The sequence below is a fragment of the Periplaneta americana genome, chromosome 2 (assembly GCF_040183065.1).
Source record: "Periplaneta americana isolate PAMFEO1 chromosome 2, P.americana_PAMFEO1_priV1, whole genome shotgun sequence".
NCBI classification, from domain to species: domain Eukaryota; kingdom Metazoa; phylum Arthropoda; class Insecta; order Blattodea; family Blattidae; genus Periplaneta; species Periplaneta americana.
In genome coordinates, this window is record NC_091118.1 from 191,278,138 (window position 1) to 191,300,466 (window position 22,329).

At 36.5% G+C, this 22,329-nt stretch overlaps 2 protein-coding genes across 3 annotated transcripts in view; one reads left to right on the plus strand and one right to left on the minus strand.

The window, feature by feature from the left end:
- Window positions 1-22,329, minus strand: part of LOC138694978 (LIM domain only protein 3-like) — a 913,591-nt gene that overhangs the window by 107,718 nt on the left and 783,544 nt on the right. The gene's annotated exons all lie outside the window — the stretch shown is intronic.
- Window positions 13,990-22,318, plus strand: LOC138694967 (secreted protein C-like). The gene is made up of 2 exons (XM_069819193.1): window positions 13,990-14,051; window positions 20,071-22,318. Exons 1-2 carry the CDS (start codon window positions 14,037-14,039, stop codon window positions 21,703-21,705), a joined length of 1,650 nt encoding a protein of 549 aa, XP_069675294.1. The 5' UTR covers window positions 13,990-14,036; the 3' UTR covers window positions 21,706-22,318.

A 22,329-nucleotide genomic window follows, 5' to 3' on the forward strand; every position in this document is an offset into this window, starting at 1 on the left:
GGAAAGGAAAGGAGGAGAGAAGAGGGGAAATGACGAGAAGGAAAGGGACGGGAAGGGAAGGGAAAGGGGAAAGAAAAGAAAAGGGGAATGAAAAGAAAAGGGGAGAGAAAAGAAAAGGGGAGAGGAAAGGAAAGGAAAGGAAAGGAAAGGAAAGGAAAGGAAAGGAAAGGAAAGGAAAGAAAAGGAGGAGAGAAGAGGGGAAATGACGAGAAGGGAAGGGATGGGAAGGGAAGGGAAAGGGGAAAGAAAAAAAAGGGAGAGAAAAGAAAAGGGGAGAGAAAAGGAAAGGAAAGGAAAGGAAAGGAAAGGAAAGGAAAGGAAAGGAAAGGAAAGGAAAGGAAAGGAAAGGAAAGGAAAGGAAAGGAAAGGAAAGATGTTGAAAATACATTGATAACTATTATGAATATGAACAACTATTATAGGAAAAAATTCCTTTTTAACTTTTTCCTTCCAACAATTAAAAACCTCATGAAGACCTGTAAAATGTAAAAAAAAAAAATGTTCTGCTCGACCATGCCGAAATGTAGTAATTATACACCTGGTAGCAGTCCTTTTATACATGTCATTAAAGTACACCTACTCATTAAAGTTCAGGTTTTCCATTATTCTCGAAAGACAACGAGGGAAACGTCACGGAGGCTGGTAATCCAATACTGTCGCAAAATGTTATGTTCTGTTACTATAATAATTAGCGTTAATTGTAAATAATATTCAAATAAATTCAATTTGTCATCTCGTTTTTCAATCCTAAATCAATTTCCAGGTTATATCAAAATTAGTTCATGTTATTCTCTAGATTACATCAAGGTCAATGACATTATTGTTCCTCGGAAAAAATCAATACTTTCGCGTCTGCGCACATCTCACAATTACCGAGCTATGCACAAGGTCACTTCCGATCTTCTGTCAGATGCGAATAAAATGAATACTTCTGAAGAATTTCAAGTTAGAAATATGGTCGAGCATAAAAAGTCGTATGAAACTTGCTTATAATGGTAATTAAGACACTCGTATGAAAATTAAGAAACTCGCTTGCGATCGTTTCATAAACGTACTCGCGTCTTAATTACTATCATTATAGGCTCGTTGCATAATGTACTATTTTCGTTCTTCGGAATATTGATTTGCTATTTAACTTCTGAGAGATGGATTTCTTTTTATTTATGAAGTTCATGAGTTTGAAGAGTTTGCATTAGACTTATATTACTATGATGAAAGGAAAGTGTAAGTAATTTATAATAACTGTTGAGATTTAATGGATATTATGATACAGAATCCGTGCGGCACAGCTGATTTTATACACAACTTCGACGCCCTTATGCCAGTAGTGAGGGGAGGTGGCGTCATTTTGTCATGGTCACATAAGTTACATTACGTAACGGCCTAACTACTAATAACATTAGCATTCGGCTGTGGCTCATAGTGTTGTTACAGTAAGCATTCGAAATTCTGTAATTTTTTGTTTCACAAAGGATTTCGGACAGAGTGTCCATATTCGATACATAAAATACGTATTGAATTTGCAACATATAATCATACATTCTTAATTTATTTTAGCAAGGCATTTGGCAGTATAAACAGAAAGTACTTATAGAATTGTATGAAAGAGTTTGAAATTAATTAATTTGGTTAAAATGTTTATAAATAAATCTGTGTATGCAAGGTGAGAAAAACAATTTCAGACCACTTCGATTTTAAGTGTGATAAAACAAGAAATTCCTTATCACATAATTTATTCAATATAGTTATAGATAAAATTATCAGATTCTTTAAACATAACTAGTACAACTCCAACGGAAATGTAGTATTCAATTTCATTTTATTTAATTTAATATAGGGCTCACATTATGCAACCAGTTACGTAATAGCAGTATCATTACCTAACTAGTTACGTAATGAATGTGCTTACAACATTTTTATTAGTGATGTAAAGGGGCAGGGCATAATTGCGCCCCACGGTCAGATAAGATGCAGCAGATAAAAAAAACGGTCCCTGTTTTGTGGGCATAGTTGCGCCCCGTTCCCATCAGGTAGAGAAAAGGGGATGGCATAGTTGCGCCCCAATTAAATAGGTAGAGAAAAAGACACTACGGAAACTCGAGCCTCGTGATCAACCAACCTTATTGATTTCTTATTCGATTTAATATTCATTATCGATACCGTTAAAATGAACATCATGAAGTTGGCAGTACTTTATTAACTGACATATTGAAATGAGTGAGTCGTTGAAATATGGGGCCTTAGCAATCTTGACATTTTATTAGTGATTTTCACACCGTCTGTGGCGTATAGTGAGGTTAATTTAAAATGAATGTTAAGTTTAGTGAAAAGGGTAAAGAGTTAATAATTCACGATGGTTCTAAGTTTCAATTTTCGAAACCCTGTACCGTAGGGTTATGATATCGATGTACAAACAAAAAATGCAGTTCATTTATTGTGTGCGACCGATGAAAAAGTGTTATTTTAAATAGCAAAATTGATAATATACTAGACCTACCTGATTTCAATGCAGCTATCACTATAATATTTTTAAGTAATTTGTTTATATTATGACAATCACTTTCGTGTGTACTATGCCCATCGGGGCGCAACAATGCCATGTCCCTTCTGCTACCTGATTTCTTCAGGGCGCAACTATGCCATGCCTAGGTTTCCTAATTGACCGTTGGGCGCAACTATGCCATACCGATGTAAAGTCCACGTTACATAATCAAAGTGTATAAACAAGAATTTAACGACTGTGTTTATATGTTCGCAGGTTGCAGTTATGCTGATGGTCCTCTGCATGGGTTTTGCAAGGGCCACATTCTTCTTGCCTCTTGCATTTGGTCCACGACCTATATTTTTTCCTCCACCGCCACTGCCACCACCACTACCGCCGCCACCACCACCACCACCATTTTTGTTTTACCCGCCACGGCCTGTTTATGTTACTTTACGTTAGATGAAAAATTGTGACGTTGGTTTCACCACCTATCAATAAATAAATTTTAGTCACGGTCTTTGCACATTTATTCTCCTGATTCCATGAAACCTTATCCTTAATGGAATGAAGAGTATCACATGGTACAAGTAACTCTTTAATAACCAGTTTAACGCTTTCTCCGACTCTTCAAAATAGTGACCAGTAGATTCCTTTCACTCTGCAAGAATAATGCGGCGTAGCTTCAACTCTCTTGGACGAGGAACAGGTTTTCAGTCGAAGCGGTACAACAACATGTGAGGATGGGTTAAGAACGAGCGAGTTGTTTTGATGGTGCAAAGACAGTGAAATTATCATGAAATTTTATAATTACAAAGATCATTAATGTAAAAGTAAGAAACCAGACCACAGGTGAAATAAAATGTGAAGGAGGAATACGGCAGGGTGACTCTTTAAGTCCAGCAATGTTCAACCTAATAATGGTTAAACTAATTGATAGCGTTAGAACAATGAAAGGTTATGTAATGGGTAATAACCAGATAAATATAGTAGGTTACGCAGATGATGTAGTACTTATACTAGAAGCCGAAGATGATTTACAGAAATTATTACATAAATTTGTGGTGACATCTAAATAATATAAATAAAAATTGAGGTTTTTCCAGGGTTTTCCTTCAACCCAATATGAGCAAATGCTGGGTAACTGTCGGTGCTGAACCCTGGACTAATTTCACCGGCATTATCACCTTCATTTCATTCAGATGCTAAATAACTTAAGATGTTGATAAAGCGTCGTAAAATAACCTACTAAAATTAATGGTGAAGTTAACACGCGTAACTGAGGTTCGTTTTCCGATCAAAGTCATCAGTAGGCACGTCCCAAAAATGTGGCCCCCGCGTTCTCCAGATTTCAATCCGACCGACTTTTGGTTGTGGGGTTACCTTAAAGGACGAGTTTTCACGACACATCCAACAACCCTACTTCAACTGAAAGATGCTATCTCGCAAGAAATTTCCAATATTCCAAGACATTATCTGCAAAATGCTGTGCATGGTGTCGCAGACAGAATGCTGTACGTTGAACAAGAGAACGACGTACATCTTCCCAATGTTTTTTAAACCCCGTTGTTTGGCCAACAATGTGATGTTTTTGTTTTTCCCTATCTCAAATATTATAATATTTATAGGGGTTTAATATTTGAACTGACTTTTGAAATACCTTATATTTTAGGTTACTGTTTGTCTTTTATGAAGTAACGAAATTAATATCAAGTTTCTTTGTTTTAAAAATGATAAATAATAGTTGAAAATATAACATTTCTAATGTCAATAAAACTTCACACTATATTATTAGTAATTCTATTGACCAAGACAGTGTCAAGCTACAGAACAGTATATATTATACATTTAAATATAAATTTGTAATATAAAACAACAAAAACATGTATAATATATTTCATATTTTCATTAAAAATGTATCAGGGAAACTAATTATATATATAGAATCAATATTTAACTTTTTCTGTGATTTGAGGATTTGATCAAACATTCAACTTGCATTATCTCAAAAGTGTAAAAATGTGGCTTGGCACTTTCTTACCGGGACCTCCTCAATTATACAATATGGTAGTTTCAACAGAGAAAACTAAAACTATGGTTATATCCAAGGAGCCTTTAAGATGTAAGCTGGAAATAGAAGGGACAATTATTGAACAAATGATGGAGTTTCAATACTTAGGAGTTAATATATCAAGTGATCGCCATACGTATAAAGAGGCTAGAGAGCAGGTCATGAAAGGAGCTCGAGTATCAGGTTACTTAAGGGATGTAACATGGAAAAATAAGTATCTAAGTATAGAAGGAAAAGTTAATAGTACATTATGCAACGAGCCTATAATGGTAGTAATTAAGACTCGAGTATGTTTGTTTATGAAACGAGCACAAGCGAGTTTCATAATTTCGTACGAGCGTCTTAATTACCATTATTGGCAAGTTTCATAGCACTTTTTATGCTCGACCATATTTCTAACTTGAAATTATTCATAAGTATTCATGTTATGGTTATGTAAGTGAGGAGCGGAACTGACTGAATTGTAAGATGTGCGCAGACGCGAAAGTGTTGATTTTTTTCGAGGCACGAATGTCATTGACCTTGATATAATCTAGAGAATAACATGAACATTAGTCTAGATATAACCTGGAAATTGATTTAGAATTGAAAAACGAGATGAAAAATTGAATTTATTTGAATATTATTTACAATTAACGCTAATTATTATAGTAAAAGAACATAACCTTCCGCGACAGTATTGGATTTCCAGCCTCCGTGACTTTTCGCTAATTGTCTTTCGATTGCATATCCGAGAATAATCGATACTTGCGGTTTTATAATGGTACAATGATTTCTCATTGGCTGAACAACTGAATTATAATGAATAGGTGTACTTTAATGAGGTGCATTAAAGGGCTACCAGGTGTATAATTACTACATTTCGGCATGGTCGAGCATAAAATATATAAAACATTAGTAAGACCGATATTGACCTATGGAGCAGAAACACAAGCCACCACAAAAAAAAAAAATCAGTTATATACAACAGTAGAAATGAATACATTAAGATCGATAATAGGGAAGACGAGAAGAGATAGGGTGAGAAATAAGGAAGTAAGAGACCAGTGTGAAATAATAGACAGTAATAAATTTGTGAAAGGAAGAAAAAAGAATGGAATAATCATGTTACAAGAATGAGGGATGATAGAATAGCAAAAATAGTCAGGGACATGAAACCCCTAGGAAGAAGAGGTATAGGAAGGCCGCAACAAAGATAGAAAGATGGTCTGCAATCAACATCTAGTGAATCTCCAGGATAAAGCGTGAAGAAAAACAGGTTACGACCTATATAAAAGAAGAAGAAGAAGAAGAAGAAGAAGAAGAAAAAGAAGAAAGATCATTAAGAAAGGCTTCACGATATCTACGATAATGTATGTATTTTTAGTTAGTTATTTAACAAAGCTGTATCAACTACTGAGTTATTTAGCGTCAATGGGATTGGTGATATAGCGAGATAGTACAGAGCGTTCGCCTACGAGTGGGGCCAGGAAAGCGGCATGTACTGATACGCCGCTTTGTGCGCGCAGTTGTTGAGACACGCTCGACAATCAAGGACATCAAGGTCGACAAGTTATCAGTTGTGAGCCAGATGTTGCAGTATTTAACACGTACAGTGCAGTTTCTTGACACAGTTGCTTAAATATTCAGCGTGTGTGTAAAATTTGTTAACAATGCAAAACGCAAAATTCACGCTTGAACAGAGAGTTTTTATGTATGATGCATATGTGAAAACAGAGTCATGTAGAGAGGTGCGTAGGCAATTTGAAGTGAAATATTCGGGTGCTCCAATTCAGGGTAGAGAAACTGTTAGACGTCTTTTTAACAAATTAAGGACAACAGGGTCGATAAATGCTACAATTCCTAAGCGAAAACAAAGAGTATTGACGGGAGCAAAAATTGATGAAATCAGTGCATAATTTACACGCTCTCCTAATAAATCTCTAAGAAGTGTTTCACAGGAAGTCAGTGTTTCAAAAACAGTCTTTACTACTGCTAAACTTTTAAAATTAAAACCCTACAGAGTATAGTATAGAAAGCGGAAGCTTACGGATAGACGATTCCCGCAGGCGACACCGCAGGCAGGCCGCTTTCCTGGCCCCACCCGTAGGCGAACGCTCTGTATTTGGGGAGATGAGGCCGAAGATTCGCCATTAGCTATTAGATTCTAACTTAAGGATAATCGACCGGACTTCGGCACCACGACACCTGCGATGAGATCAGCACAAAGAAAACTGGACTCTGTTCATTATGTGAAGACGGTTGTGCCCCACTCAATGACAGTGAACTTGACTGAATTTTTTTAAGTTATGTGGTAATGAGTATTGTGACTTTTTTGTTATCCCTAACCATTTACAGTTGTTTAATTGTATAACATAATCTTACGTTTGTCACTTTTGCTTATAAACATGTTTCTTTGTTCTAAAAAAAATAGGTGGCGTTATTACCTTCCCTGCAGGTAACAGCGCCAGAATGAGTGATAATTTTATTTACTTGTACTGTTGTAAAACTTTGTCAAAATTACAACTTTTGAAATGTACATTCCGCAAGAGAGGCTACAAATTATCTGTAGTAATGTCACGAGAGGTCTGAGTTTTGCCGATAAATCCACGAGCGAAGCCCGTGGATTTATCTGGGAAATCTCAGACCTCAAGTGACATTTATTAGGACTATTTCGTGAATAAAATAAAAATGTAAATAATATATCCCTAAAATTCGATCACAAAATGTTAATAATTGTTTATTAACGAATACTTAACCTATTCAGACATTGTGAAGTTGAAATACTGGTAGATGAATATCGATTACTGCAATAAAGAAATTCGACGTTATTATTCAGTAATGCCAATTGCGAAAAGCGAAATACAGGTTTAACAATGTTAATTATATGTACTGCACTTTTCTCTTATTATTATAACATAAATACATTTTCATTATTAGCTGAAATCATAATTTAATTTAACAGTAACAGTGGGGACAGCTATATACCAATGCTTATGTATTCATAGAGAGACATGCTGCTACACAGTGAAATCATCTCTGTATAGATAGGCCTAATTAAAACACGAATTTTATTACGTCATACGGAAGGCAGTTTGATGAAAAGAACTTATTATTACTATGCAAGGTCACTGGGTTTGATATGCGATGATGTTACATAAATTTGAATATCTGACCTTCTATTAAATGTTTCATTTAATTCACAAGATACAATTTTATAGGCTACTTATGGGTTATGCTACCTGTCAGAGCAGGACCAATGTCAGCTGTGTCTTATTTCGATCGTTGCAATCAGTGCTACACGAAAGTATTTTTTATAGCTCGACAAACGCATTCTCGCTGTAGTGTGTAACGGAACTAAATCTGCATCTACACCGCAGACAGTGATCTACACAATTCATATTCCAATCGCGTATGCGTGCAATCTGGGAAGAATATTGAAAGGATCAAGTTTAAAAGGTACGTTCAATTAAGATGCATGAAGATTTTGGGTCTACATGGTGCGTCGTTTTGAACGTCGTCTTCACTGCGTAAATATATTAATTAATGTTAAATATCAATCTTGCATTCATTGCTTTAAAGTTGAAAGAAAGGTTTAACCGTGTAGTTGCATCTTAATGTATTCATGATCATCAATTTACGGGGAAACAGTTGGCGACAACGACTAAACAAAAGAACGACCATGCGATAAATTGATAGCGATAAATCTAGCTGCAAAAATTATCGCAAAGTGTGACTGTGATTAGTTGGAATTCAAAATTCCATTACACTACATTGGTCGAAAATGGAATGACGTCATATAAACGAAATAGTCAACAGTAATCTCACTAGGGGTTTTGATTTATCTAGAGAAAATCAAAACTCGAGTGGGATTTAATTGACTATTACACGATTAGAAGAAAGTATATAAAGATTAGGAGTAACAAAGTACTGCAATACAATAAAATATTAATTGGCTTACGAAAATACAAAACTGTCTTCAAATGTATTATTGTACCATCTCAACATTACGCTAGATGGCAGTAGTGTTTTATGGTTATGTTTTCTTGTTATCAGTTGTGCCAACTATGGAATCTTCATTCAACTCTGTGGACGGTTACTAGTCAAGAAGGCTTTGTTGATTCAGTTTCATTTTTATTAAAACATTTTTGCATTCCACTTCAATCATCCGGATCCTAGTAATCAATGTTACTTGACAGATGATTTTCAATAAATCTCAGTATTAAACAATCTCTGATACGTGACTATCCATAATATCATATAGCAGAAGCTATAACAAACGTAACCTAAATAATATAAACAAGTGTTAGAAAAGCTTTAATTAGGGATGATGAAATAAAGAAGAAACGTTTTAATTAACGATGATGAAATAAAAAATAAACATGAATAATTTTAAAAGAAACAATTATTGAAAGTACAATTTTCAAATTTTAGTGGTTGGTGGTTCAGTTGATGTTATATTGGACGTGTGCGTAAAAGAAGTGGAACTCGTTGATGTACATGGTGTATCCCTCAACTTATTCAGAATTTCCGAATGGTGCTCTTCATATATGACTAGTGATCTTTATTAATTCTTGTTCTTGAATGCCAATGCGAGTCATATTTGAAAGTGCTGTGCATCGACTGGAGTGGTTTGTAATTTTCTGTTTTTTGACGTCCAGACCAGTACAGTTTGAAATGTTGGCAAACAAAGAAACAAATGCTAGCTAGGGTAGTGATAAAAATAAACAAATGCTAGGGACGCGATAAAATTAAACAAATGCTAGGGACGCGATAAAATTGTGCAATAAGCAGCTATAATTGGTTGAAAGACGTCCTTTCGTACCGTTTTATTAGTCAAAAGTAGTGTGACGTAGTAAAAGTGTAATAGTCGATATAAAAACATGTTATTGTCCATATTTCTGGTCAGTTGTAAGCTATTTTTTTAATTGATGGCGTTAATACCTTCACTTACCCTATTTTTATATAATGGGGTAAAAATTCTTTCGCAACATTTTTTTTTTTCAAAAGGGTAAACCGATTTTGCAGATTCTTTACTCAGAGTCAGGTTTCTGCTGAATATAACAATAAACAATACAGATAGCCACCGGCGTAGCTTAGGTGGTAGCGCATTTGCCTGCTGATCTAGGGTTGCTCTCGGGAGTGAGTTCGATTCACGCTTGGGCTGATTATCTGGTTTAATTTTTTCCAAGGTTTTCTCCAATATCGTCCACTACTATGCAGTAACGGTTAGAACGTATGACCGTGAAACGAGCGGACCCGAGTTCAAATCCTGGTTGGGGGAAGTTACCTGGCTGATGTTTTTTCGAGGTTTTCCCCTCAACCAATCGAAGCAGAATTGCTGAGTAACTTTCAGCGTTGGATCTGGGAACTCATTTCGCCATCATAATTCCACTTCCCCTCTTTCATCATCATCTCCGTTTTTTTCCTGGGTTTCGGGTTTCCTCCGATATAGAGTAGGCTGCAAGCCGCCGACAAACTTGGACCTCGTGGATATGTGGTCATTCGTTGTTGGTGGTAGCGCTATGCACCGTGTACTGTTCACCGGGTAACTCGGTGTTGAGGTACCGCGATGAGGCCTACGGGGGATGGTAAAGGAATCATATAGGCTGTAGGGTAGTTCGGAGGCGGCGGGCGGGAGGCTTTAGGAAATGCATTTCATCCCTTGTATTGTCGGACCATCGGATCTGTGCCCCCGTAAGATATGCGAACTGAACCCTAATTCCTTCTCAACCTCGGTAATTCATTTCTCTCCCTGCATTCCTATCTCTCTCTATTCTATCTTTCCCCCACTATTCACAATTTTTAGCTTTCTTGCGGGACAGTTTATTTGCACTTGCAGTCCAGTGTTGTCAACTTAACATGAATACTGTAGAACGTAGTGGCGAAAGAAATATTAATAAGTATTAAATACGTAATAGCATTTTGCGATGAAGAGAAACAAACAGGTCAATATCTGTATGATTTGAGGCTTTCTCGGCGTTGGTTCGCTAATATGTTTTCGCGGGATATCAGCCGAGTTAAGATTTTGGAATGCTCCGACGCACACAGATCTGTACCTGAATGCACTCAGCCTCCACCACCCTTCGCAGAAGAAGTCCGTCCTGACTAGTCTACTACATCGCGCCATAGTCATTTCCGATATCAACAACTTGCCTGCAGAAATGGACCATCTTCGTAGAACACTACAACAAAACAACTACAGCCGGAGAGACATCAACAAAGCCCTCAAACAAGTTACCACGAGATGTAACACAATAGACTTAGACAGCAAGCAAGAACCGACAAAGAAAGCTTTCATTCCATTCTGCGGGAGCGTGTCACACAAAATAAGCAGAATCCTCCAGAAGGTTAATATCAAAACCATCCACAAACCACAGAGCAAAATCCGGAGTCATCTACGTCAGGTTAAAGACAGTCAGGGCTTAAGGACTCCAGGGATTTACAAGATTCCATGCGAGTGTGGCGAAGTATACATAGGGCAGACTGGCCGCACAATAGAAGACAGAATCAAAGAACATAAGAGGAACCTGAGGCTGTATTACCCGGAAAAATCTGCAGTGGCGCAACACAGCATAGAAAAGGAGCATAAAATACTGTTTGACCACACCAAGGTCATTAACAAATCAAGCCACTACTGGGATCGTATAATCAAGGAGGCCATAGAGATCAAGCTGGAGAAAAACAACTTTAACAGAGACAGTGGACTCCAGCTCAGTCAGGCATGGACACCGGCCTTAGACCAACTCAGGCCCTCTTACAATCAAGGTCATGAAGATCACGGACCGAGGACGGCAACCGATTCCAACCGGCGGAACAGGGCTCGCCGCCCGCCAAACTTCACGCAGGAATCCCGGGAGGGGCGGAGCTTACGAGCGATGACAATTCCCGGCCCCGGATTGGCCGATCCGCCAACCAATCCCGTTTCACCTGAGACAGCCTAACATCTATATAACCTTTCGTCTTTCTGTTCGGACATCACTTCCCTGAAGATGGCTGCAGAGATAGCAGTCGAAAGCTTGGAGAATTCCAAAATCTTAACTCGGCTGATATCCCGCGAAAACATATTAGAGGTCAATATCTGTTTCCTATAAATCAGGCAACGAAAAGAGCAGCTGCGATCACAGGTTAGGCTTATTTTATTTAAATTAATTACGTATTAAAATTACTTACTTAAATTGAGAAATCATTTGTATGGGAGTGATAATGGAAATTTCAAGTTATCTTAACCGATGGCTGTTGTGGTTTAGATATCAATGCCAATCAATCCGTATTATTATTTTTATCGCGGCATTCAAATCATTCTAACCTGTCTGATGATATCCCCCCTTTCTTAACTGCAAATGAGCACAAATGCTACTTAGGTATAAATTTTTCTGCCATTTTGCATATCTGATTCCCTAACCGTTTCTAATGTGTATCATTTTACCTTTTAGGTGTGTTTCCAAATTATATGTAATACGTTTTGTCAAATCTGGCAACCTTTTCATAAGGGAAGCTAAATTTATTATTATTACAACATTTTTATGTAATTTATATAGGCAGGTCAGAGCGCCTAATACAGAAAATCAGGAGAGAGAGAGTCTGTGCAGGAGATGAAAAGCTAGAATCACCAGGGAAGAACAGACCAAGGGAATCTAATTCTTGTAGATGAAAGAAGTTCCATGATTGAAGAAATTAATGAAGGTTGCGAGAGAAGCAATAATTTCCAAGGTTGGACAGAAAAACTACCGAAAGTGATTCGAAACATGGGATTTAGGTTTAAAAAATGTAGAAATACAAGATGTATTTTGATTGAAAGAAATGATATTGTAGCATGGAGGACCAGTTATTTATGACACCGTTTGACGGAAGTTTGGCAACATCCCTATTCGGCAAAGTTCGTGGCCCGCTGTTTAACGTGGTGGGAGGAAAGCGGGTGGATTGGAATGAGTACAGGCGTTAACTTTTCCAAGAACGACGACAGCGCTGAAGGGGCATAGATCCGATGGTCCGACAATATACTGGGCCCACCAGAGCGGCCTTCGTGCAGGGATATTTCCAGTCCGTTCTCTAACCTAAAGGGGGAATAATAAAATAAAATAGAAGGCGAATATCAGGTAGTCCATGGCGAATCCTCGGCCTCATCTCGCCAAATACTATCTGGCTATCACCGATTCTCTTTATTTAAACAGCTATTGAACATGAGAGAGATGTAATCAGTCGTCGGGGGAAATATTGTAGATTATGTATTTACGTATATTGTCGTACTTAAATATATAAACTGTAAGTATATTGTCGTACTTTACAAATTAGTACGAACGCTATGTTGAATCTGAGTATTCAGATGGTGAGGAAATGGAGTTACATGAACATATTTAGTTAATGAAAAGAAAAAGTAGGCCTAAAATTAAAGCCAGAAATATATGAAAATCACATTGTATCTTTCGAAAATAAGGGCGAGTTTTGGACACTGGTTTCGATTAGAATGTTGATGCGTTTAGGCATTATTTAAGGTTGAATGGATCACAGTTTCTTGCCATTCATTATATGATAGAGGATTCTTTGCTATGTTCTGATTAAAATTATGTAAACTGTTAAGACATACAGATACATTATTTCAAATATTTAATGAATACTATTAAATCTCATCAAAATAAAATATAGCCCTATTTATTTTCAGACAATCTGATATTTGTCTCCAGATTTCTTCTTTAAGTTTCGTGTTTTTATAGTTTTCATCACGTGTATCATATAAATAGGCCTAAGGGTGACATCGTACAAGTTAGATAAGTTTCTGACTGCAATTTCCTCATTTTCAAATAAAAACAATACAATTCATCGCCACCTGTGATATGTTTTTCTACATTCAATCGTCATAAAGAGTATAAATGTCAAACATCTTTGATAAATGTGTCAAGAAAATTCGCTGAGCTACCGATCCCAGCGAGAATCTCGCGCGAGGTTTTTGCCTCGAACGAGAAACTCTTCCAGTGTGTGGACGTCCATTTGAACCGATGTTATCAATTTTTTAATTTTCTCGTAACACATTTCTCGCTGGCGAAAACTCTGCAAGTGTGTTACGGGCCTAACTGGAGTGCTAAAAAATAATTGAGAAGAAAAATGTGTCACAATTTAACTATTCAGTACTCATCAGAAGAATTACAATTTTAAAAAAATATTATGTCGAACAATATAGTTATTTCGACTTCCATCGATTTAGCTATAAGATAGCTGGCTTGACTACGAATGCGACATGAGGTTCTCTTTACAATTCAGGAATTCTCACAAAGGAATAAGTAGCTGTATTTGCTCCGCACAAATAAAACCTAATGAGCCCCACAAGCAAATAAAACTGCAGCAGGTATTACGCAACAAATAAATTAGTGATCTGCGGAAGGCGTAAGAGGACCGTCGCATGCTCCAGAGGGTTGATAGCAACTAAACAAAGAAATGATTCACACCTGTGACAATAAGGCCAGAAATATATATACCAGCCAAATCTACTCCAAGGGTATTACCAACATGGCGACGTGCGTGGTGAGTATCGCTGCTTTCCATCCTATTTCTCTTTGTCTCTTGTTTCTTTCGTCCCCCTCCTTCTCCTCCTCTTTTAAGTCTTAATATTATAGTTTACGTCACTCATTTGCTATTTCTTTTGTTCTTCTTCTTATATGCCATTTTGCTCTCCTTGTTCTTTTCTCAATCTATTTTCTTCTTTCTTATCATTATTTTTGTATATTCTTGTCCTCTTTATCTTGTTCCCTTTCTCTATATTCATAATCCTCTTCATCGTCTTCTATTCTTCATTTTTCTTTTCTGTTCCTTTATCCTTTAGTCTTCGTTTATTCTCCCCTTTCACCTCAAAATCTTTATCTTCTCTTAGAACAATGTTTACAATCTTTATCAATCTTTTTCCTCCGCGATGGTATTACGGAACCTTTGCAATCCATTTTCTTCGTTTTATTGAAATTATTATTATTATTATTATTATTATTATTATTATTATTATTATTACAGCTTCTTGTCTATGCACATGACGTGAATATGTTAGGAGCAAGTACACAAACGATTAGGGAAAACACGGAAATTTTACTTGAAGCAAGTAAAGCGATGGGTTTGGAAGTAAATGCCGAAAAGACTAAGTATATGATTATGTCTCGTGACCAGAATATTGTACGAAATGGAAATATAAAAATTGGAGATTTATCCTTCGAAGTGGTGGAAAAATTCAAATATCTTGGAGCAACGGTAACAAATATAAATGACACTCGGGAGGAAATTAAACGCAGAATAAATATGGGAAATGCGTGTTATTATTCGGTTGAGAAGCTCTTATCATCCAGTCTGCTGTCCAAAAATCTGAAAGTTAGAATTTATAAAACAGTTATCTTACCGGTTCTTCTGTATGGTTGTGAAACTTGGACTCTCACTCTGAGAGAGGAACATAGGTTAAAGGTGTTTGAGAATAAGGTGCTTAGGAAAATATTTGGGGCTAAGTGGGATGAAGTTACAGGAGAATGGAGAAAGTTACACAACACAGAACTGCACGCATTGTATTCTTCACCTAAAATAATTATTAACTTAAAATCCAGACGTTTGAGATGGGCAGGGCATGTAGCACGTATGGGCGAATCCAGAAATGCATATAGAGTGTTAGTTGGGAGACCGGAGGAAAAAGACCTTTAGGGAGGCCGAGACGCAGATGGGAGGATAGTATTAAAATGGATTTGAGGGAGGTGGGGTGTGATGATAGAGACTAGATTAATCTTGCTCAGGATAGGGACCGATGGCGGGCTTATGTGAGGGTGGCAATGAACCTTCGGGTTCCTTAAAAGCCAGTAAGTAAGTAAGTAAGTAATTATTATTACTAGTGGCTTGTGCAGCAATTGCTGCAAACTAAGTTCATTAGACGTTCAAATAACAATTTTTCAGATTTATTTTCAATGAAGAATACCAGACATTTTGAAAGATATTTTCTTCCGTAATAATGAAATATACTCCCTCTGAATGTTTTTTTTTTCATGCCAAATACTTTCTCTTGAAACTACCCACCTTCAGGTTTTTGAGTTTCAACGCGAAAACGCAAGTAACAATGTCAAGACGATCAGTGGGAGTAAAGCAATAGCTATTTCAGGTCATTGTGGATTGTAGGTGAAACTTAAAAAAATGTCAGGTTTGCTATGCTTTCGAACAATAGCATAGGATCTTGGTTAGTTGCTGCATGTAGAGCTTGAAATGTAGAGGGTAAAATCATTTTATCCTGCTAAGAGATCTTGCTGAAATGATCGGGAGACTACATAATTTTGTAGGCCTCTTATTTTATCAGTAAGTAATACCTTTTGGTCTTTCCTCAGGAACTGTAATTTTTGCACTCTCTTGAGCTAACACTGAAGAGAATGACGCATATAAATATCTACAACACACCGCCATTAAATATATAAAAAAGGCCCAACCTCACTTGGTTAATAACTATAAAAATATTTGATTTTTCATAAAATTATCTTACGTAAGTTTTGTAGTTATACACTATATAGCCGCCACTCAGTAAATTGTAGAAATGAAGAGCTAATTTAAGATATTGTCTATTCTATAATCCCAAAACGTTTCAATTTCATATCATGAATATAGCATTAATATGTATAACATTAATAAAACGTAGTCGCATCATGGCATTAACTATAATAATATTTCATTTCTAATAGTAATAATGTCATCAAACCACCTCAAATTTTGTAGATTTTAATATGCAATACACAGCTGTACTCAGAAAATTACACACCGCAGTATCAAACCTGTAAATTATTTTAGCAAGTCTTGAAGTTTTTAATAATCAATTGAATTTGAGCTTTGAATATGTCAGCAATCCTGCAGGTCATGGCCTTCGTGTAATAGCCTATTGTTTATTGTAGTGTGTGATTTGTTTTGTACTGATATCCAATTAGTTCTCAAAATTGACGAAAGATGGATTTTGGAAAATAGGAAAATTATGTAGGAAATCTAACGCTTCACCGGAAGTTACTATTTTTCTGAAAAACTTCGGGTTCCAAGCTTCAAAATGAGGGGTCATTTATTAAAATCCATTTAGCCGTTTTCCCGTAATTTCCATTACCAGTTCAAATTATATATGGATTATTATTATTATTATTATTATTATTATTATTATTATTATTATTATTATTATACATTTATTAATATGTATGTAACTGTATCGTTAATAATAGACGAAGTGTTACAGATATATAAAATACAATTTCGTTCTTTTCGTTTTGGAATTATATGTTTTGAATACTGAATGTAAAGTATCGTACTGTTTATTGCTGAATGTCCCTCTGAATACATTACTTATCTTTGTAAGAGGCTTCGTAAAACAATTTATAAATTCGTTAATCTTCGATGCTACTTACTCATTAGAGTTCTACGAAATGTTTATTTGGCCATTATTCAGTCTATCATTCAATATGGTATAATTGTTTGGGGTGGAAGTACAAAAATTAATCTTATTCCGTTAAATTTACTACAAAAACGAATAATTAAAATTTGTTTGAAGAAACGTTTCGATTATCCAACTAAATTAATTTCTTCTGAATTTAATGTATTTAATACTGAACAAATTTATAAGTATACGCTGTTAAAATTGTATAATAAAAATCGTAATAAGTTTGTATTACAGACACATAATTATGACACAAGACGAAATATTAATTCAACATTAGTTAGAACCTTAATGTCTCACATCTGCTGGTCTAAAGCATAGCATTAATTTTGGCCCTTGGTTGTACAATGCTTTAGCTAAATTACACCCACAACTTCTAACATGTAACCCACTAACATATAACAAGAAAATTAGAAGCGTGTTAATGTCTTCAATTTGATTAAATAAATTTATAGCCTATGTGTATGAATTAATCAACCAATATTATATTTGTATTCTATAATTTTGAAATATATATATATATATATATATATATATATATATATATATATAATTGTTCTACTTTTCATGTGCGATGTCATTCTTCTGTAGTGTTAATATTATATTATATAATTCCATTGCCGCTGAAACTTACATTTTAGTTCCTATTATATTTTATTTATTTTTTTATTTTCTATATTTCTCTTATATTAATATTGTATTATATAATTTCTGTAACTGTAATTTTAATTTTATTTCCTATTTTATTTTATATTCTCTTATAGGCCTATTAATATTATATCTGAACTGCGACCGAACACGAGCGCTGCTCATTCGGTCTCAAATTTTGTTAATACTAGGCCTACTGTATCTCCTTTTTTATATTGATTGTATTATTTTATTTCTATATCTCTTGTTTGTAATTATATTCTTTATTCAGTATATTTAAATTTAAATAAATAAATAAATAATAGTACACCGGACTTAGAAGTTCGTATCGTAAGATGTTATAATGTTTGAAAAAAAATAATTCCTCAAAATCTAACATATTTCCTTCAAAAAAGGAGGTACAAATATGGACTACTATTAACAAGTTAAAAAATTAACAAAATTGCCAAGTCAAAACGACCTCTACTAAGAAAAGCACAGAACAAACATGCAGCATCATAAATCGTCTCTCATGTCTTTTCTTGAGCTTGTTTTATGACTTCTTGCATTGCCTTTTCATTCCACTATTTTCTAAATTTGTTGGAAGGTGAGGTTTTCCCTCCTCCTACAGGTGCCAACACTAATAACGAAGCAAAAAACCAGGGTATAAAGATGGAATACTAATAATCAGGCTTCGGTCCTGGACACAGAAACGAATGAAGTTCAGAACGCACGGAAAAATAGTGTTGTGTTGGTCGAGTGGAGTGGGAGATGAAGCGCGCCGTTACTTCGTGTCTCAACACGTAAACAGTCCGTCACAGTACGGCACAAAATATATTTCACTCTGTACAGATGCAGTATATACAGTACATTCCTAGTGTAGACAATAAATGTCTACCATTAAAGTATTAACGTGAGTTGTAACCTTCAATCAGGTGTCCCTACGCCGAAGCCTGTTACAAGTACCGCAGCCAAACAGCAATACACACAAAGGTAATGCACATTACGGACCCACCTGTGCTGTTGCAGTCGAGTGACTGCACACGGGTCATGACGTCATTTATATCCGTGTATTCTAAACCTCATACTGGTTACTGGATACTCTGTGTCCCTAGGCCGAAGCCTGCTAATAATATTAGTATTTCATATTTGTGGCACACTGATATTGTAAGTCATAACCTCAAAACTTATCATAATCTCCAGATCCTTTGTCGGTCACCATTAATGTTGGTGTGAATTCTTTTATTTTCATAACTTTAAACCTTTCCAAATTGCCTTTTAGAAAATAAATTTTTAAAAGACAACAATCACATTACTAAAAGAAACACGCCACTGGCGTGACTCAGGCGGTAGTGTCTTTGCCTGATGATCCGGAGATGCGATCGGGCATGGGTTCGAATCTTTTCATTAATAATCTTCCTCGTATGTAATCGTGAAAACTTTGTAACTAATTCAACAGTTCATAGCATAAATACACGTCAAAAATGACTTTCATACTCCATCGACATGTCTATCGTGCTATTAAAAAGGAGTGCGTTATATGGCAGTAAAAATTTTTAATAGCCTCCCTATCGATATAAAAAATGAAAATCAAAACATAAGATTATTTAGGGCCAAATTAAAGAAGTACCTAATTTCTCACGCCTTCTATTCTGTAGGTGAATTCATGACATTCAATAACACTTCATGAAATTGATACTAAAACTTTGTGTTGTACTAGTAGACTATATTGTAAATCTCGTCTGTATATATTTCATCTAGACTGTGACTATAAATTAAGACTTTATAATAGTATTAAGTTTTTTGACTTGTTCCATATTCTAGCTGTAAAGCAATGTTTTTTTTTTTTAACAATTTATTGATCGATCAGCGCATTTAGCGCTATACAGATCATTTCTAAAAATTATAAATACAATATATGACACTGAATTGAGGACAGTCTAGATAAGCAATGTACGAATACCATGGAATGTAAATAAATACAATACAATACAATACAATACTATGCAATCCCCCGCGGACTGATTACCTAATTGGATCTTTTCCGAGGATTTCTCCAACCGTAAGGCGAATCCACGGTCTCATTTCTCCAAATACCACCTCTCTATCACCAATTACATCAACGCTAAATAACTCAGTAGTTGTTAAATAACCTAGTAAAAAAAACGAAACAAAACATAACTTCAATGGATCACATCACTATAGTCCTGTCACTGTTATTTCCGGCGTGTCTCCTCCTCTTTGTTTATGTCTTAAGCTGGCTGCGTTGTTGCAAATCCTACACCTGCTTCACGCAGAGCAGGAGAGTAAATTAATTAACAGTTTGTTTACTAAATGTGGCAGCAGTGAAAATGCATAACGTCATCAGCGCCAACGACAAGACGCGCATATTTAAATGTAGCCGAGTTGCAAAGAGATTGGCTGTCGGAAATAACAGAGTCACTGCTATAGTATGGCAGGAATTCAAGTATTAAATTTGCTGCATTTTGTTTACAGGTTTCCGTTCTCCTCGCACTCCTCGTGTGTGGAGTTAGTGCCTATGTACTATATCCAGCAAGTTACGGTACATATCCCTATACATATCCTTACGGATATTCTTATTACCCGACCACTGGTACTACTGCAGCCCAAGGAGCAACTACGACTAATCAACAGCCGGCTACAACAGGCACGACACCTCAAACTAGCTATTACCAGCCGTACTACGGGTACCAGTACCCGTATTACCCATATTACTACCCGACCCAGACTCAAGGAACAACGCAGGGAACCTCTGGTACGACTTCGGGAACAAGCACAGGTACCAGCTCGGGTAGCGGCTCAGGTACCAGCTCAGGCACTAGCCCGGGAACCAGTTCAGGTACTAATTCGGGTACCAGCTCAGGCACTAGCCCGGGCACAACCACTCAGAGCGGTAGCAGCTCCCAACCTGCAAGCACTGGCACCCAAAGCGGCACGGGTACACAGCCAGTGAATCAGAATCCACAATCTGGCACATCACAATCAGTATATTATCAAAACCCACCATCTGGCACACCACAACAAGTCTATTATCAAAACCCACCATCTGGCACACCGCAACAAGTCTATTATCAAAACCCACCATCTGGCACACCGCAACAAGTCTATTATCAAAACCCATCTGGAACATCACAACCAGCTTATTATCAATACCCAACATCTGGCACACCACAACAAGTCTATTATCAAAACACACCATCTGGAACATCACAACCAGCTTATTATCAATACCCAACATCTGGCACACCACAACAAGTCTATTATCAAAACACACCATCTGGCACACCACAACAAGTCTATTATCAAAACCCACCAACTTCTGGCACTACACAACCAGCAAATCAAAATCAACCAACTTCTCAGACATATTATCCAAATCAACAAGGAGGTACTACGCAACCAATGTATTACCAAAATCCACAAACTTCCGGAGGAACTGGCTCAACTGGAGGAACTTCAGGGACATCCCAATCTCTTCCCGGAGGAACAGGAATACCTAATGGCATAAACCAATGGCAAAGTGGACTTCCAACTTCCGGAGGAACTAGCTCGACTGGTGGTACTTCAGGGACATCCCAATCTCTTCCCGGAGGAACAGGGATACCTAACGGTTTAAGCCAATGGCAAAGTGGATTCCCAACATCTGGTACGGGAAGTAATTTGATTCCTGGAGGAGCAGGTACATCAAGTGGAGGCACTTCAGGAGCACTCCAGACTCTTCCCGGGGGACTCGGCAGTTCATCTTTGGGAGGAACTGGTTTACCTGGAAATGGAGGCACTTCAGGAGCACTCCAATCTCTTCCCGGAGGACTCGGCAGTTCATCTTTGGGAGGAAGTGGCTCATCTGGAGGTACCTCTTTAGGAGGACTCCAATCTCTTCCTGGAGGATCAACCGGAGGTTCATCTTCCCTTCCAGGAGGTGCAGGGTCAATTACAGATGTAACTCGATATCCGATCGGTAGCTCATCTTTGGGAGGAGCTGGTACTTTAGGTGGTACACCTACAGGGGCACTCGAGAGTGTACAAGGAGTCGCTGGTACTGGTGGTGGCTCGGGATCAACCACTTCCGGTACATCAACAAGCGGCAGTGGAGGCAGTACAAGTGGATAACGCAATTTAAAACTACTAATGTATCAATAGAGTAAGAAATAATCACAATATACAAAGCAACAAATTATTTTGCAACACAATTCCATAACTGTAATATTGATGCTTGAAACAGGGCAATAAAATTGTGATGCCACGTTGAGAAGGTAATTTAAGCACAAAGTAGGGGCCTACACCAAGTATAATTTGTGAAAGAGTAATCAGACTAATGTAATCACATAATGAGATATTAATGAATTTCTCATCGTAGTTGAAGACATAAATACTGGCCTAATAATTTTCTTTGAAGGAAAATAAATTCAGTATTGAGGAACAAAGAGAGTCATTATAAATTTTCGAAGTCTAAATTTTATGGTCCTCTGTTAATGAACACACAAAATACTTGCACTTATGTTATGAGCGGTGTTAGATATCCCTTCTAAATATTTACCCAGAAAACCAATAATATTGCAGTCGATATTTTCACTTATTATAAACATAATAAAATATGTTGTGAACAGCAACTCTTCAATTTATCATTTTTAACTAATTTCTATGTAGGCCTACTTATTTCAGAATACATGTATTTCCTATGTAATGAAATTATATAAGGCATTAAATGAAGTTATTCTTTCTACTCTGTGCTTC